The following is a 17,645-nucleotide window of genomic DNA, read 5'->3' as shown; positions in this document are numbered from 1 at the left end:
AAAATTACAAAAGGGTTTTCTAATGATCAATTAGCCTTTTAAAATGATAAACTTGGATTAGCTAACATAACGTGCCATTGGATCACAGGAGTGATGGTTGCTGATAAGAGGCCTCTGTACGCCTTTGTACATATTCCATTAAAAATCAGCAGTTTCCTGCTACAATAGTCATTTACAACATTAACAACGTCTACACTATATTTCCGAACAATTTGATGATATTTTAACGAACAAAAAAATTTGCATTTCTTTCAAAAACAAGGACATTTCTAAGTGACCCCAAACTTTTGAACGGCAGTGTATATCGCCATATTTTAAACTTTCGTCTTTTAACCAGGTAACTATGGGAGTGAGATTGATGGTGTGACCAAACTCAAGTCGAGTAGCGGGAAGAAGAGTGGGGGAGACGGAGATGAAGAGGAGACAGAGCTGATCCATGGATCTAGTGATGAAGAGGAGGGAGATGATGACAATGACCTGGTCTCAGTGTCCACCACCCCGCCGATGAAACCAGTCATCACCGACAGGTCAGATCCAAACAGACACATTAGCTAAAAGACCTGGTCTCAGTGTCCACCATCCCACCCATGAAACCAGTCATCACCGACAGGTCAGATCCAAACAGACACATTAGATAATGACCTGGTCTCAGTGTCCACCATCCCACCCATGAAACCAGCCATCACCGACAGGTCAGATCCAAACAGACACATTAGCTAAAAGACCTGGTCTCAGTGTCCACCATCCCACCCATGAAACCAGTCATCACTGATAGATCAGCTCTAGGGTTGCAAAATTCTGGGAACTTTCAATAACTTCCATGGTTTTCCAGAAATCCTGGTTGGAGGATTCCGGATTTCCTGCTTATTTCCTCCTGATTCAAGGGATCCTCCAACCGGGATTTTGGGAAAATGTGTGAATTTATTAAAGTTCCTAGAATTTTGCAACCCTAGTCAAATCCCACAGATTCAGATTCATTAGCAGAGTACCCCAGCGTGCCAAGCTGGTTGAAAGGAAGTTATTTCTGGTTGTGAACTAGATCTAACGACAATCCTTTCAGCTAGTTTTCCTGCCGGGATTGTTGTTTTCTATTCTCTGCAACTGGATCGTAAGTCTCTCTAGGTCAGGTTTCATTCTCTCTTTCTCATCTCAAACCTTCAGAAACTATTTCCACCTGCCTTACTTTGAGAGGAAGCCGTGTATTTACATCAAGAGCTGGTGGCAGGACCAGAGAAGAAGACTGTACAATGCCAACCTTATAGACAACATTGCCGATAAACTGGTGGGTCAATCAATCACTGTTACCCAATTGAAATGTGTAATAATGACATTAGTAAAACTTAATAAATAGTACCATTACAAACATTCTTAAAACATCAGAGTAATGTTATATCATGTCTATAACACTGTGTCAACAGGAGGAGGGTCTGAACGATGTTCAGGAGGTCATTAAGACAGAGAAGGCATATCCTGAACGCAGACTGAGAGGGGTCTTGGAGGATCTCAGCAATGGATGCAGGTCTCTACTGACCCTTTAACCCTACTGAGGACTACTGGCTCTATACTGATAACCCTACTGAGGTCTACTGGCTCTATACTGATAACCCTACTGAGTCCTACTGGCTCTATACTGATAACCCTACTGAGTCCTACTGGCTCTATACTGATAACCCTACTGAGTCCTACTGGCTCTATACTGATAACCCTACTGAGTCCTACTGGCTCTATACTGATAACCCTACTGAGTCCTACTGGCTCTATACTGATAACCCTACTGAGTCCTACTGGCTCTATACTGATAACCCTACTGAGTCCTACTGGCTCTATACTGATAACACTACTGAGTCCTACTGGCTCTATACTGATAACCCTACTGAGTCCTACTGGCTCTATACTGATAACCCTACTGAGTCCTACTGGCTCTATACTGATAACACTACTGAGTCCTACTGGCTCTATACTGATAACCCTACTGAGTCCTACTGGCTCTATACTGATAACCCTACTGAGTCCTACTGGCTCTATACTGATAACCCTACTGAGTCCTACTGGCTCTATACTGATAACCCTACTGAGTCCTACTGGCTCTATACTGATAACCCTACTGAGTCCTACTGGCTCTATACTGATAACCCTACTGAGTCCTACTGGCTCTATACTGATAACACTACTGAGTCCTACTGGCTCTATACTGATAACCCTACTGAGTCCTACTGGCTCTATACTGATAACCCTACTGAGTCCTACTGGCTCTATACTGATAACACTACTGAGTCCTACTGGCTCTATACTGATAACCCTACTGAGTCCTACTGGCTCTATACTGATAACCCTACTGAGTCCTACTGGCTCTATACTGATAACCCTACTGAGTCCTACTGGCTCTATACTGATAACGCTACTGAGTCCTACTGGCTCTATACTGATAACCCTACTGAGTCCTACTGGCTCTGTACTGATAACCCTACTGAGTCCTACTGGCTCTATACTGATAACACTACTGAGTCCTACTGGCTCTATACTGATAACACTACTGAGTCCTACTGGCTCTATACTGATAACACTACTGAGTCCTACTGGCTCTATACTGATAACCATACTGAGTCCTACTGGCTCTATACTGACCCTTTATCACTGCTGATTACTACTACTGGCTCTGTACTGTCTTACTCAATTCCTTGTTTTTAGGAGGACATTGTCTGTACCCAGTAAGCCCTGGTCAAAAGTAGTGCACTATATAGGGTTTAGGGTGCCATTTGGTACACTAGCATTGACTGACATTTAATGATTTTTTTTCAGTCAATTTCTGACTCTGGCTAACAAGGACCAAAACCAGACTGGGAGGACCAAGCTGGACAAAGAGAGACTCAAGTCCTGCATGAGGGAACTGGTACGGCACACATGATCCATGATTGTAATGTTTCTATATATGATTCTCTGTCACATATTACACCTAGTCCTGGACTAAAAAGCTATTTCTACTGAGCCTGCTTTTTAGTTCAAGACTGGGATTGATCTGTGTCCAGGAAACAGGCCATTCATGTGGTGTGTCAGTGGTAAAAGGTGTACTTGTCTCATTGTGTTTGTTTTTAGGAGAACTTAGGTCAGCAGGCTAAGACCATCAGGACACAGGTGAAGAAGAACACAGTGAGGGATAAGATCAAGCTGGTGCAGAACTTTCTCCACAAGCTCAGGTTCCTAGCTGATGAGGTAAGTCAGGAAGGAGTGTATATACGATACGTATACAGTAGTTAATCAATCTAAAACTATTGATTACATTCCAGATGTCTTTGTTCACCTTTCTTTTCCTTTATATTGTGTATATTTGTTGAATGGTTGTTATTGTTGTTTTTACCCTGATTGCACTATGCATTTTCCAATTGGGACAGTAAATATATTTGAGATTGATTGATTGGTTGATTGACTGACTGACTGATTTGTAATTGCAGCCGCAGCACAGTATCCCTGACATCTACATCTGGATGATGAGTAATAACAAGCGAATCGCCTATGCCCGTGTCCCCTCCAAAGACATCCTGTACTCCGGGGTGGACGAGGAGACTGGGAAGGACTGTGGCAAAGTCAAAACCATCTTCCTTAAGGTCTTTGAATAGTTATTCTACATCCAAAACCAAACGCCTATTTCCTCTTCCAGTGTGTGTTTATTAATTTAGTTTGAAATCCCCTAAAAGTAATAATTACAGCCATTCCCATTTCAGTTTTCACTTGTTCTGAACCACTGCTGCTGTGTCCATCTGATTTCCATTCATGTGTTTGCCTCATCATGCCCAGCTGCCTGGTAAGAAGGGCTTTGGGGCAGCTGGCTGGACAGTGCAGGCTAAGACAGAGATCTACCTGTGGCTGGGTCTGAACCGTCAGAGGAAAGACTTCCTGTCTGGTCTGCCCAACGGCTTTGAGGAGAACAAGATGCTGAAAGGACCTGGCTCACAGTCTGCTCCCCCCATCAGCCTCACATACATGAGTAAGAGGGACTGAGAGACAGATGGCGTCGGATTCACCACATATATCACTATGCATACCGGAAACTAGAGAATCCCATTGATTACATTAACAGCGGTCTAGACACATGAGTAAGGGAGAAGGTTATGTCCCATGCATGTGCCACACATATCCACATATAACATAGAAATAGAGTGATTAGAAAGGACAGATCCCTCAGACTTACCCTGGTGGTCTCGGATCGGTCTGTGCTTTGTAGCAAACTCCCCTAATGTATTTTCTAGTAGTTCTAATTCTATTCAAATATTGTATCACTACGAATAAGGGAAGCTAGAGAATCCCATTGATAAATGTCCCCCCCTCCTCCACAGTGAAGCAGATCTTCCAGCTGAGGGTCCATATGTACCAGGCTCGCAGCCTGTTTGCGGCAGACAGCAGCGGCCTCTCTGACCCCTTCGCCAGGGTCTTCTTCTCCACACACAGCCAGGTCACAGAGGTAGGACAACTAGATTTGTTTGTTTGTTTATTCGTTTAAAAAAATACAGTGATTCCACAAATATAACTTTCTATCATCTTTAAAGTAATATAAGTATAAGAATAACAGAATGGTGAATGAGAGTAACAAGATGGTGTATGAATGAATAAATGAATGATTGTCACTATCTGCCCAGGTGTTGAATGAGACACTGTGTCCCACCTGGGACCAGCTGATGGTGTTCGACAATGTAGAACTGTTCGGAGAGGTCGGCGAACTCAGGGACGACCCTCCTATAATCGTCATAGAAATCTATGACCAGGACACGGTGGTAAGCACAATGCCTGGTCAGAACCCAGACCCACCTTTCCTTGCTTCTCCAGTCCTCTGAGTAACATAAATGACATGTATTTGAATGAGATTTTGTAGATACAGTAGTAGGTGCTTTGTTAGCATCATTGTCACGTAATGTTGCAACTTATATGTTTATCTGATTTTACAGAATTGATATGAATTATATTTGAAAGAATGTATATGTTTACTCAACTGATGATCTGATATCTATTCCTGAACATAAACACCATTGTTTTGGATGACCCTGGCTCGGGATAAGTAGAGTGTGAATTGAATTCTGATTGAAGTCTGGAAGTAGTGGAGGAGAGCATTATGCCCTGAGGCAGGGCTCTCCTAGCCTCGTACGAACCATGCTGATCTTGCAAGCTTACGAGATCTTACGAGATCTGATCAGGATAATTCGTACGAGGCTAGTGCTCTCAAACCCTGTTCCTGGAGAGCTACCCTCATGCACGTTTTTGCTCCAGTTCTAACTAACCTGATATGGATTCAGCTTATCAACTAGCTAATTATTAGAATCAGGTGTGCTTGATTAGGGTTGGAGCGAAAACATACAGGACGGTAGCTCTCCAGGAACAGGTTTGTATAGCCTTGGACCAAGGCATGCAAGAGGTATAAGATCTAGCTGGAAAGACACATTCACTGGACATCAGCCTTACCCCTCTTGCATTCCTTCTATGGAAGCTTTTTGCTTATGCGGTACAGTGGATATGTTTGAGTGTCGTTTCCATAATTGTTTTTAGCCTGGTCCCAGATCGTGTCTGAAGTTTGTGCGTATAGCTAACTCCTAAAGTCAAGTTGGCAAAACTGTACAAACAGATCTGGGACCAGGCTAGTTGATTTTCATTGTTCTGTTGTATCATCTTGAGCTTTGAAGCATGTGCATTGTAAAGCCATGCCTCTTTGTTGGGTAAGCTAATACCATACTTAACCTATTGATGAATGATGTGGCATGAACACCCTCTATTGTATTCATGCTACTGTTTTTTAAATATCAAATTGTTCTATTAAAACGCTTGTAATGTGAACACCGGCCAATTTCCTCGGATTGTAGATAGTACAGTATTACAAAGAGACCATTCTTTCAAATATTTAAACCTTAATTCATAATTGTGGACATGGTGTGGTCCTTGATTTATCAAAGCAGGTTCAGGATTATATTTTGATTGTCTTCCTGTTATGTTACGATGTGACTCCAGGGCAAAGCAGAGTTCATGGGCAGGACTTTCGCCAAGCCCATAACTAAGATGGCTGACGAACACTACGGACCTCCACGTTTCCCTCCCCAACTAGAGTACTACCAGATCTATAGGGGGAACTGCACCGCTGGAGAGATGCTGGCAGCCTTCGAACTGCTGCAGGTGAGCCTGGAAATAGATCAACCTCAACATTCTTTGTCCCAAAGTGGAGGGAAATTGATTATGGGACAAATAAAGGTAGAAGTTGAACGAACGTTTACTTTCAAAGTTGATGTATTCTGAGATTTCCTAGGTTAATAATAGTAAAACGAAATATTATTTCTGCCAATCATGTGACAATAGATTATTTGATTAGAGCCAAATGAATCAGTAATGCTGATGTCTGTAACGTCTGTTCATGTTTCAGATTGGTCCGCATGGTAAAGCTGACCTGCCGCCCATCGACGGTCCTTCAGACATGGACCGTGGTCCCATCCTACCTGTCCCTCTGGGCATCAGACCAGTCCTCAGCAAGTACAGGATTGAGGTTGGCGTTAACCTCCTCTTAGTGTACAGGAAGTGTAGCTGTCAATATTGCTGTAACATTTAGGAAATGCTTATGTACTGCTTATGAATGTGTTATGAATGGGTTATGAAGGCCTGATGTAGATACCCTTTAAATAAAGTGTTACTGAAATGTTCCCCTTTTCCAGGTGCTGTTCTGGGGGCTCAGGGACCTGAAGAGGGTCAACCTAGCCGCGGTGGACAGGCCTCGTGTGGACATAGAATGTGCCGGTAAAGGGGTCCAGTCTTCCCTGATCCAGAACTACAAGAAAAATCCCAACTTTGGCACCCTGGTTAAGATGTTTGAGGTGGTAAGTTCTCTTTAAAATCATTCCATCATTCACCTGGTTCTCACCTAATAACAACCAAAATATGACGACTTTCCCATGAAGTTGTGATATCGTCATGAAAACCACATCTTTATCTTACTGTAACAGTGGTTATATGTGGTTATATGAAGTCTTCTCAACCAGAAAACCGTTGGTTGTAATGTGGTTATATGAAGTCTTCTCAACCAGAAAACCGTTTTACAACAAGGAAATTACACAATTAAGATACCATGTGCCAAATGTGGCCCATTTATTTCCTGTGAACTTATGTTCTCCAGGATCTGCCTGAGAACGAGCTGCTCCACCCTCCCCTGAACATCAGAGTGGTGGACTGCAGAGCGTTCGGTCGCTACACCTTAGTGGGGAACCATGCTGTCACCACACTACGCAAGTTCATCTACCGGGCAGCAGACAAGCAAGCCAACAACTGGAACACTCAAGGTACACACACATGTACACACACACACATGTACACACACATGTACACACACATGTACACACACACACACACACACACACACACACACACACACACACACACACACACACACACACACCACACCTCGTAGTGCCCTTACACTTTGCAGAGGTCGGGAAGATAAATTATTTGTACAAATGTTACTCATGCAGTCTTTCTCCTCCACCAGAGGAGATCATTGTCAACTACGAGCCAGAACCCTCCATCAAGAAGATGGAGACCATGGTTAAGCTGGACTCTGTAAGATCTCATCACACCATTACACTAATGTTCATTTGAATAATAAACTTGAATATAACCTCCTGAGTTGTAATATGGCCGATATGATATGTTTTGTGGTCTTTTTCAGGGGTCTGATGCGGTGGTTAAAATTGAGGTAGGTGTTACGACGTCTCTGTTTCTTAATGTTAAAAGCATTTGTAGGTGAATGTTTATTTGTTAAAGGTTGTACAGTAGTTTAAAATAGTAAAAGAGCTATTGCAACCTGTAATCTAACCTGACATTGATGTTGTAGGAGGATGATAAGGGAGGGAAGAAGAAGAAGAGAAAGAAGGGAGGAGACGAGGTGGAGGAGGAAGAGTTTGATGAGAGCATGTTGGATTGGTGGTCAAAGTACTTCGCCTCGATCGAAACTCTGATGGAGGTGAGGCCATCCGTGAAAATGGCATTGTTATTTTGTTTTTTTTGTACAGAATGTAAAATTGTATACAATTAAACATTATCATCTTATGGCTACATTTGGATACTCATGAATTAATTTTAAAAGGGATCCTTTCTGTGTATTTCATAGTATTGGTTTGTGTGTGACTCGGTAGATTCTCAAGGCTCAGGAGGCAGCTATGGCAGATGCCGAGGAGAAAGAGGACCAAGATATTTCTGCTGAGGGTGGAGGTAACAAATGCAATCCTACACTGTGAAAACACCTGAGCAGTAGATCTAGCACATCTAGGATTTATCTATATACATTTTATACAAATATACATATTTTTATGTATCTTCAATATGTTTTCATGTTAAGGTTGCTGATGATTGTTAATTTGGTAGAGATTGAAAATGTAGATACCATAGATACAGACAAACCTTAAAGTATTGTAGATAGTCCAGCATAATCATGAATCTTTGCATATTGATAATTGGACTTTAAAGTACAACGTAATTATTGCGGTCGAAGGGAATTATCAGGTTGTGTACTATGTTCACTTTCATGTCACTACTATACAGTATGTGCTGTCCTCTTGGAATCAGGACAACCCATACTACTAACCCTTCCCATAATCCCTGACCTCTCTGTCATAGTTCATCTCTGCATACATTTACACAGACACGAATCCATTATGCCGGTCATGAAAGTTGGCTATGAAACATATGAACAATTATACGAATAAAACACACATAAATAGTTAAGTATAGATTTGAATTAACATGATACATAAAACTGTTTATATAAAACTAACTTAAATAAATATTTTTTGAATCCCAAATGGACTATTATGCAGAGATTGTGTGCAAAGTTTTTGACCTATTGGCTAAATGTTGTATGAGTTATTCTGAAAGGTCTGTTGCACTGGCATTCACAGTGGCGATTTCAACATGAACAAATTGGTAGGGCAAGCTTAATCAGCAAAGCTCATGATATGCATCGAAACCAGTACACTACACCGGCTACACATTGAATGCACTAATAACCAACCCCAAAAATGTGTTTTGAGCCACACACAAACATTGTAATGTTTGGGTTATGATCAGTTTATGGCTACTTCCCATATCTTTAACTCTTATTGCACGGTAGACCATGACAGTCGCACACTTTTATAGAGTCAACTAGCTAGTAATCAGTCTGCAATATTGCGACACTGCATACGTCTGCTAGTTACAAAGGGGCCCAGTTAACAATATGTAACATTTATAACGCTAGTCCCTCGCTTCATCTATTGCACAGCTCCAGTTTCATCAAAGATACAGTGGCTTGCGAAAGTAATGCCCTTTGGCATTTTTCCTATTTTGTTGCCTTACAACCTGGAATTAAAATAGATTTTTTTTGGGGGGGGGGGTTGTATCATTTGATTTCCACAACATGCCACCACTTTGAAGATGCAAAATATTTTTATTGTGAAACAAACAAGAAATAAGACCAAAAAATTTAAACTTGAGCGTGCATAACTATTCACCCCCCCCCCCCAAAGTCAATACTTTGTAGAGCCACCTTTTGCAGCAATTACAGCTGCAAGTCTCTTGGGGTATGTCTTTATAAGCTTGGCACATCTAGCCACTGGGATTTCTGCCCATTCTTCAAGGCAAAACTGCTCCAGCTCCTTCAAGTTGGATGGGTTCCGCTGGTGTACAGCAATCTTTAAGCCATACCACAGATTCTCAATTGAATTGAGGTCTGGGCTTTGACTAGGCCATTCCAAGACATTTAAATGTTTCCCCTTAAACCACTCGAGTGTTGTTTTAGCAGTATGCTTGGGGTCATTGTCCTGCTGGAAGGTGAACCTCCGTCCCAGTCTCAAATCTCTGGAAGACTGAAACAGGTTTCCCTCAAGAATTTCCCTGTATTTAGCGCCATCCATCATTCCTTAAATTTGACCAGTTTCCCAGTCCCTGCCCATGATGAGAGCTGTTGGGTTTTACATTTTAGTCTCATCTGACCAGAGTACCTTCTTCCATATGTTTGGGGAGTCCCCCACATGCCTTTTGGCAAACACCAAACGTGTTTGCTTATTTTTTTCTTTAAGCAATGGCTGTTTTCTGGCCACTCTTCCGTAAAGCCCAACTCTGTGGAGTGTACGGCTTAAAGTGGTCCTATGGATACTCCAATGTGGAGCTTTGCAGCTCCTTCAGGGTTATCTTTGGTCACTTTGTTGCCTCTCTGATTAATGCCCTCCTTGCCTGGTCCGTGAGTTTTGGTGGGCGGCCCTCTCTTGGCAGGGTTGTTGTAGTGCCATATTCTTTCAATTTTTTAATAATGGATTTAATGGTGCTCCATAGGAGGTTCAAAGTTTCAGATTTTTTTTTATAACCCAACCCTGATCTGTACTTCTCCACAACTTTATCCCTGACCTGTTTGGAGAGCTCCTTGGTCTTCATGGTGCCGCTTGCTTGGTGGTGCCACTTGCTTAGTGGTGTTGCAGACTCTGGCTGTCACACTCTGACCTAGGAAAGCTGTATTTTCTCTGTTTAGTTAGGTCGGGGTGTGATAGGTGGATGGGCATTCTATGTTTTTTGTGTCTATGTTTAGTTCTTGTTTTTCTATGTCTATGTTGAGTTTTGGGATGATCTCCAATTAGAGGCAGCTGGTTCGTGTTGTCTCTAATTGGAGGTCATATTTAAGTTGGGGTTTGTCTATGGGGTTTTGTGGTTAGTTGTTTTCTGTTTAGTTCCTTGACGGAACTGTTGACGGTCGTTTTTTATTTTTTTTGATTTAGTGTTTTCATTCAAGTAAAATATGAGCACTTTACACGCCGCGCCTTGGTCCCGTTTGTATGACCCTCGTTACACTGGGGCCTTTCAGAACAGGTGTATATTTACTGAGATCATGTGACAAGGACCCTTTCTTCTCACCTATCTGCTGCCTTTGATACTGTGAACCATCAGATCCTCCTCTCCACCCTCTCCAAGTTGGGCATCTCCGGCGCGGCCCACGCTTGGATTGCGTCCTACCTGACAGGTCGCTCCTACCAGGTGGCGTGGCGAGAATCTGTCTCCGCACCATGCGCTCTCACCACTGGTGTCCTCCAGGGCTCTGTTCTAGGCCCTCTCCTATTCTCGCTATACACCAAGTCACTTGGCTCTGTCATATCTTCACATGGTCTCTCCTATCATTGCTATGCAGACGACACACAATTAATCTTCTCCTTTCCCCCTTCTGATAACCAGGCGGCGAATCGCATCTCTGCATGTCTGTCAGACATATCAGTGTGGATGACAGATCACCAGCTCAAGCTAAACCTCGGCAAGACGGAGCTGCTCTTCCTCCCGGGGAAGGACTGCCCGTTCCATGATCTCGCCATCACGGTTGACAATTCCCTTGTGTCCTCCTCCCAGAGTGCTAAGAACCTTGGCGTGATCCTGGACAACACCCTGTCATTCTCCACTAACATCAAGGCGGTGACCCGATCCTGTAGGTTCATGCTCTACAACATTCGCAGAGTACGACCCTGCCTCACACAGGAAGCGGCGCAGGTCCTAATCCAGGCACTTGTCATCTCCCGTCTGGATTACTGCAACTCGCTGTTGGCTGGGCTCCCTGCCTGTGCCATTAAACCCCTACAACTCATCCAGAACGCCGCAGCCCGTCTGGTGTTCAACCTTCCCAAGTTCTCTCACGTCACCCCGCTCCTCCGCTTTCTCCACTGGCTTCCAGTTGAAGCTCGCATCCGCTACAAGACCATGGTGATTGCCTACGGAGCTGTGAAGGGAACGGCACCTCCATACCTTCAGGCTCTGATCAGGCCCTACACCCAAACAAGGGCACTGCGTTCATCCACCTCTGGCCTGCTGGCCCCCCTACCTCTGAGGAAGCACAGTTCCCGCTCAGCCCAGTCAAAACTGTTCGCTGCTCTGGCACCCCAATGGTGGAACAAGCTCCCTCACGACGCCAGGACAGCGGAGTCAGTCACCACCTTCTGGAGACACCTGAAACCCCACCTCTTTAAGGAATACCTAAAAGATTTAGATGCACTATTGTAAAGTGGTTGTTCCACTGGATATCATAAGGTGAATGCACCAATTTGTAAGTCGCTCTGGATAAGAGCGTCTGCTAAATGACTTAAATGTAATGTAAATGTGACAGATCATTTGACACTTAGATTGCACACAGGTGGACTTTATTTAACTAATTATGTGACTTCTGAAGGTAATTGGTGGCACCAGATCTTATTTAGGGGCTTCATAGCAAAGGGGGTGAATACATATGCACGCACCACTTTTCCATTTTTAATAAAATAAAAAATATAAAAAATTCTTCACTTCACCAATTTGGACTATTTTGTGTATATCCATTACATCCAATAAAAATCCATTTAAATTACAGATTGTAATACCACAAAATAGGAAACACGCCAAGGGGGATGAATACTTTTGCAAGGCACTGTATTTATAACTAACCCTTCTTCTACATGTAGTTCTATGCTATGGGTATTACAGTCTGCCATCAAACATCAACACTGTAGCCTATAGGGTATTATAGCCAGCCTACCTCCAAACAGCTGTTAGCCACTGCTCCATGATCTACCACCAACCACTCCACTTGAATCTTCTTTTCCATCTTGCTTTATTTTAATGGATGGCCACATTTTCAACTTTAGGTGGCTATCAAGCACCAATATGTTTTATCTCTACATTTCCTTCATAACGCTAAAGTTTGAAAGTGATTTGCTAGGACATAGTTAAGCTTGTCGACATGTTTCAGCTAGCTAAGATACCTAGGTTGAAGATGTGGTAACAGTGCGTGGTAACCAACTAGTTAGCTGTGAAGTTGAAACATTGGTCCAATCAAATACGTTGATTTATCTGACAAGCTCTCTTAGCAGGTGCACTACATATTTGCAATCAGCACAGCGGTTGTTCAGTATAAAATCACAATTTCTACCATATCAACCTCTCTCAAACATTGTGGTGGTGTCGGGGGACATACAGGGGATATCCAAGTGTTTTTTCAACCTCTCCAAAGTGCCTGAACGTTTAGCCTAGGCATATCCAATGTATTGCTCCCACATACAAATTAACTGTTTACAAAAACAATATAAAAGCAACAGAGTTACATAAAAAATATGTACACTGTTCAAAAAAATAAAGGGAACACTAAAATAACACATCCTAGATCTGAATGAATTAAATAATCTTATTAAATACTTTTTTCTTTACATAGTTGAATGTGCTGACAACAAAATCACACAAAAAGAATCAATGGAAATCCAATTTATCAACCCATGGAGGTCTGGATTTGGAGTCACACTCAAAATTAAAGTGGAAAACCACACTACAGGCTGATCCAACTTTGATGTAATGTCCTTAAAACAAGTCAAAATGAGGCTCAGTAGTGTGTGTGGCCTCCACGTGCCTGTATGACCTCCCTACAACGCCTGGGCATGCTCCTGATGAGGTGGCGGATGGTCTCCTGAGGGATCTCCTCCCAGACCTGGACTAAAGCATCCGCCAACTCCTGGACAGTCTGTGGTGCAACGTGGCGTTTGTGGATGGAGCGAGACATGATGTCCCAGATGTGCTCAATTGGATTCAGGTCTGGGGAACGGGCGGGCCAGTCCATAGCATCAATGCCTTCCTCTTGCAGGAACTGCTGACACACTCCAGCCACATGAGGTCTAGCATTGTCTTGCATTAGGAGGAACCCAGGGCCAACCGCACCAGCATATGGTCTCACAAGGGGTCTGAGGATCTCATCTCGGTACCTAATGGCAGTCAGGCTACCTCTGGCGAGCACATGGAGGGCTGTGCGGCCCCCCAAAGAAATGCCACCCCACACCATGACTGACCCACCGCCAAACCGGTCATGCTGGAGGATGTTGCAGGCAGCAGAACGTTCTCCACGGCGTCTCCAGACTCTGTCATGTCTGTCACATGTGCTCAGTGTGAACCTGCTTTCATCTGTGAAGAGCACAGGGCGCCAGTGGCGAATTTGCCAATCTTGGTGTTCTCTGGCAAATGCCAAACGTCCTGCACGGTGTTGGGCCTTAAGCACAACCCCCACCTGTGGACGTCGGGCCCTCATACCCTCCTCGTGGAGTCTGTTTCTGACCGTTTGAGCAGACACATGCACATTTGTGGCCTGCTGGAGGTCATTTTGCAGGGCTCTGGCAGTGCTTCTCCTGCTCCTCCTTGCACAAAGGTGGAGGTAGCGGTCCTGCTGCTGGGTTGTTGCCCTCCTACGACCTCCTCCACGTCTCCTGATGTACTGGCCTGTCTCCTGGTAGTGCATCCATGCTCTGGACACTACGCTGACAGACACAGCAAACCTTCTTGCCACAGCTCGCATTGATGTGCCATCCTGGATGAGCTGCACTACCTGAGCCACTTGTGTGGGTTGTAGACTCCGTCTCATGCTACCACTAGAGTGAAAGCACCGCCAGCATTCAAAAGTGACCAAAACATCAGCCAAGAAGCATATGAACTGAGAAGGGGTCTGTGGTCACCACCAGCAGAACCACTCCTTTATTGGGGGTGTCTTGCTAATTGCCTATAATTTCCACCTGTTGTCTATTCCATTTGCACAACAGCATGTGAAATTTATTGTCAATCAGTGTTGCTTCCTAAGTGGACAGTTTGATTTCACAGAAGTGTGATTGACTTGGAGTTACATTGTGTTGTTTAAGTGTTCCCTTTATTTTTTTGAGCAGTGTATAAAAATGTCTTATCAAACACAAACACATGTGTCCTTCACTAAAAAAGGTGGAAAAATATAAATAAGCTGAACTATTTACGTGTTGGTTTTACATCCCAAGTGTAGATGATTAGATTTCACTTTCACCATAGCTTGTGCATGTCGTGATAGTCTTCGAAGCAGTCCCTCTCTGACCAGGAAACAAAAAGCAAACTGGTATTTCGGACAGAAGATCTGGCATTTCACCCTTTCTTTCCCACTGTGTTTTGTGCAATGTATGATGCTGTTCTTTCTTTGGCATGTGTGTTGGATAGTGGCGCTCACCTTGAGTGGGGTGTCTTGTGACGGTTGTGAGGTTGCTTTGGGCCCCCAATTCAGCCATTTCCAACACCAGCTGGTCTCGGGGGCCAACTGGGAGAGAGGGGTTTGACCTTTTGCTTTGGCCATCTGCATGCGGAGAATGAAAGCATTTACTGTAGCAATGTCCACAAAGTGGTAAACAAAAGTCTTGTACCACTTCCTGGTCTTGTGGAGGACCTGGTAGTAGCCTATCAGAGCATCAGATAGGTCGACACCCCCCATGCTGGCATTGTAGTCCTTCACAGAAATAGGAATGGGGACACTCTTCCTCACTCATGCCCCAATGGCATTTTTCACCCTCCTTGAGACATGGTTGTTACTGAATCCCTTATGCTGTGTGGTGAGGATGGTTACTTCCCTATTGTCCTTCCATTTCACAAAAAGCAGCTTGTTAGTCCTGATCCAACGTATGGTCCCCCTCTCCGCTGTCTTTGTCATGTCGTTTACCTTGGTTTTGGGGAAAGCGATTATTTTAGGACTAATGGTGCCACAAGCCCCTATTTTCTTTTTCAAGGGGTCTATGAAAAGTGGATGTAGTACCATCAGACGGGGTGATTGACATAGCAGTGGGGGGTGTAGAACCATCAGACGGGTGATTGACATAGCAGTGGGGGATGTAGAACCATCAGACGGGGTGATTGACATAGCAGTGGGGGATGTAGAACCATCAGACGGATGATTGACATAGCAGTGGGGGATGTAGAACCATCAGACGGGTGATTGGCATAGCAGTGGGGGATGTAGAACCATCAGACGGATGATTGACATAGCAGTGGGGGATGTAGAACCATCAGACGGGGTGATTGACATAGCAGTGGGGGGTGTAGAACCATCAGACGGGTGATTGACATAGCAGTGGGGGATGTAGAACCATCAGACGGGTGATTGACATAGCAGTGGGGGTGTAGAACCATCAGACGGGTGATTGACATAGCAGTGGGGGATGTAGAACCATCAGACGGGGTGATTGACATAGCAGTGGGGGGTGTAGAACCATCAGACGGGTGATTGACATAGCAGTGGGGGATGTAGAACCATCAGACGGGTGATTGACATAGCAGTGGGGGATGTAGAACCATCAGACGGGTGATTGACATAGCAGTGGGGGTGTAGAACCATCAGACGGGTGATTGACATAGCAGTGGGGGATGTAGAACCATCAGACGGGTGATTGACATAGCAGTGGGGGTGTAGAACCATCAGACGGGTGATTGACATAGCAGTGGGGGTGTAGAACCATCAGACGGGGTGATTGACATAGCAGTGGGGGTGTAGAACCATCAGACGGGTGATTGACATAGCAGTGGGGGGTGTAGAACCCTCAGACGGGTGATTGACATAGCAGTGGGGGGTGTAGAACCATCAGACGGGTGATTGACATAGCAGTGGGGGATGTAGAACCATCAGACGGGTGATTGACATAGCAGTGGGGGGTGTAGAACCATCAGACGGGGTGATTGACATAGCAGTGGGGGGTGAAGACCTTGACCGGCGGGGGCGCTTGCTGGGAGGGGTGGCTCCCAAACGTCATCATCCAAATCCTCTGTATCCTCCACTCTGTGGTGAATCAAATAAAGGGATACATTGTTATAAAGACACACAGAATTACAGTTGACTACATTTACAAAACGACATTACTGTAAAGTAAAAACACCAAGCCTAAACTTTATCTGTGACCTTTATTTAACTAGGCAAGTCAGGCAACACCGGCCAAACCCGGACGACGCTGGGCCAATTGTGCGCCGCCCTATGGGACTCACAATCACAGCATAGAAGGTGTGAAGAACACACACACACACACACAATGCAAACAGTATCACTTTGGAGACAAAGGCAAATGTGAGAACCACAAATAAACAACGGCCATGAGAGTTTAGTGGCCTCTCCAAAGTTACAAGGATGAAACTTAGAACAGGAAACAGTGAACTAATATGAAACATAGACAATAACTGCTTTGGAATTATATAACATTGAAATGACTTGTTACATAGGCCCATGTAAACTAAATCCAAAGCACAAAAAGTAGACAACTTATAAAAAACTAAATACATATAGTAAATTAGCTGTACAAAGTAATGAAAATAATTTACCTACCGATCTAAAAGTGGATCCAATCCTTCTAGAAAGCAATCTTTGCCGGATGAGTCGAAAATCCTCTTTTTAGGTTCCTGTTCGATATTCTTAGTTTTGACCTTTTTTCCCCACCTTGAGAAGCCATCTTTTATGCTAAAGCCATTAAATTAAAGCAATGAAATCTGTTTACAATGTAATGTAGCCTGCTCGGTGCGTCTCGTCTCTGAACCAGGTAGCAATAGTTGACATTACGCATAAAAGGTTCTAGGCCTTGCTTTGTCCCACCCAGGTCAAGTGCATATCCCTGGAAAGCTTATCTCATTGGCTACAAGACTGTCAAGATGCCATTGTAGCCAATCCCCTGTGTAATAGATGCCTACGGGGCGTAAGAAGGCAATGTCATATTTGTGATGCGCAAAGATATAGTCACTCCATGGACATCCAATGTTGCCATTAAGTCATACGTCATCAGATAACATGGCAATAGGTTAGATTGGTTCCTACCAACCTAAGGATTCATTTGATACCCCCCATG

General features: G+C 44.0%; 1 protein-coding gene across 1 annotated transcript in view; it reads left to right on the top strand.

The window, feature by feature from the left end:
• The window catches only part of LOC106611328 (otoferlin), a 57,795-nt gene that overhangs the window by 21,619 nt on the left and 18,531 nt on the right, over positions 1 to 17,645 (top strand). Inside the window, exons 13-29 of the mRNA XM_045724957.1 lie at positions 338 to 527; positions 1,162 to 1,282; positions 1,419 to 1,519; positions 2,800 to 2,890; positions 3,094 to 3,210; positions 3,450 to 3,602; positions 3,793 to 3,982; positions 4,332 to 4,456; positions 4,632 to 4,766; positions 5,989 to 6,150; positions 6,395 to 6,514; positions 6,681 to 6,842; positions 7,139 to 7,301; positions 7,508 to 7,578; positions 7,688 to 7,720; positions 7,853 to 7,981; positions 8,154 to 8,229. Coding sequence (XP_045580913.1) covers positions 338 to 527; positions 1,162 to 1,282; positions 1,419 to 1,519; positions 2,800 to 2,890; positions 3,094 to 3,210; positions 3,450 to 3,602; positions 3,793 to 3,982; positions 4,332 to 4,456; positions 4,632 to 4,766; positions 5,989 to 6,150; positions 6,395 to 6,514; positions 6,681 to 6,842; positions 7,139 to 7,301; positions 7,508 to 7,578; positions 7,688 to 7,720; positions 7,853 to 7,981; positions 8,154 to 8,229 — 2,139 coding nt within the window. The remainder of the gene's footprint in view (positions 1 to 337; positions 528 to 1,161; positions 1,283 to 1,418; positions 1,520 to 2,799; positions 2,891 to 3,093; positions 3,211 to 3,449; positions 3,603 to 3,792; positions 3,983 to 4,331; positions 4,457 to 4,631; positions 4,767 to 5,988; positions 6,151 to 6,394; positions 6,515 to 6,680; positions 6,843 to 7,138; positions 7,302 to 7,507; positions 7,579 to 7,687; positions 7,721 to 7,852; positions 7,982 to 8,153; positions 8,230 to 17,645) is intronic.

This window comes from Salmo salar, chromosome ssa09 (assembly GCF_905237065.1).
Source record: "Salmo salar chromosome ssa09, Ssal_v3.1, whole genome shotgun sequence".
In the NCBI taxonomy this organism is placed as follows: domain Eukaryota; kingdom Metazoa; phylum Chordata; class Actinopteri; order Salmoniformes; family Salmonidae; genus Salmo; species Salmo salar.
This window is presented reverse-complemented; position numbering and strand designations above follow the sequence as displayed.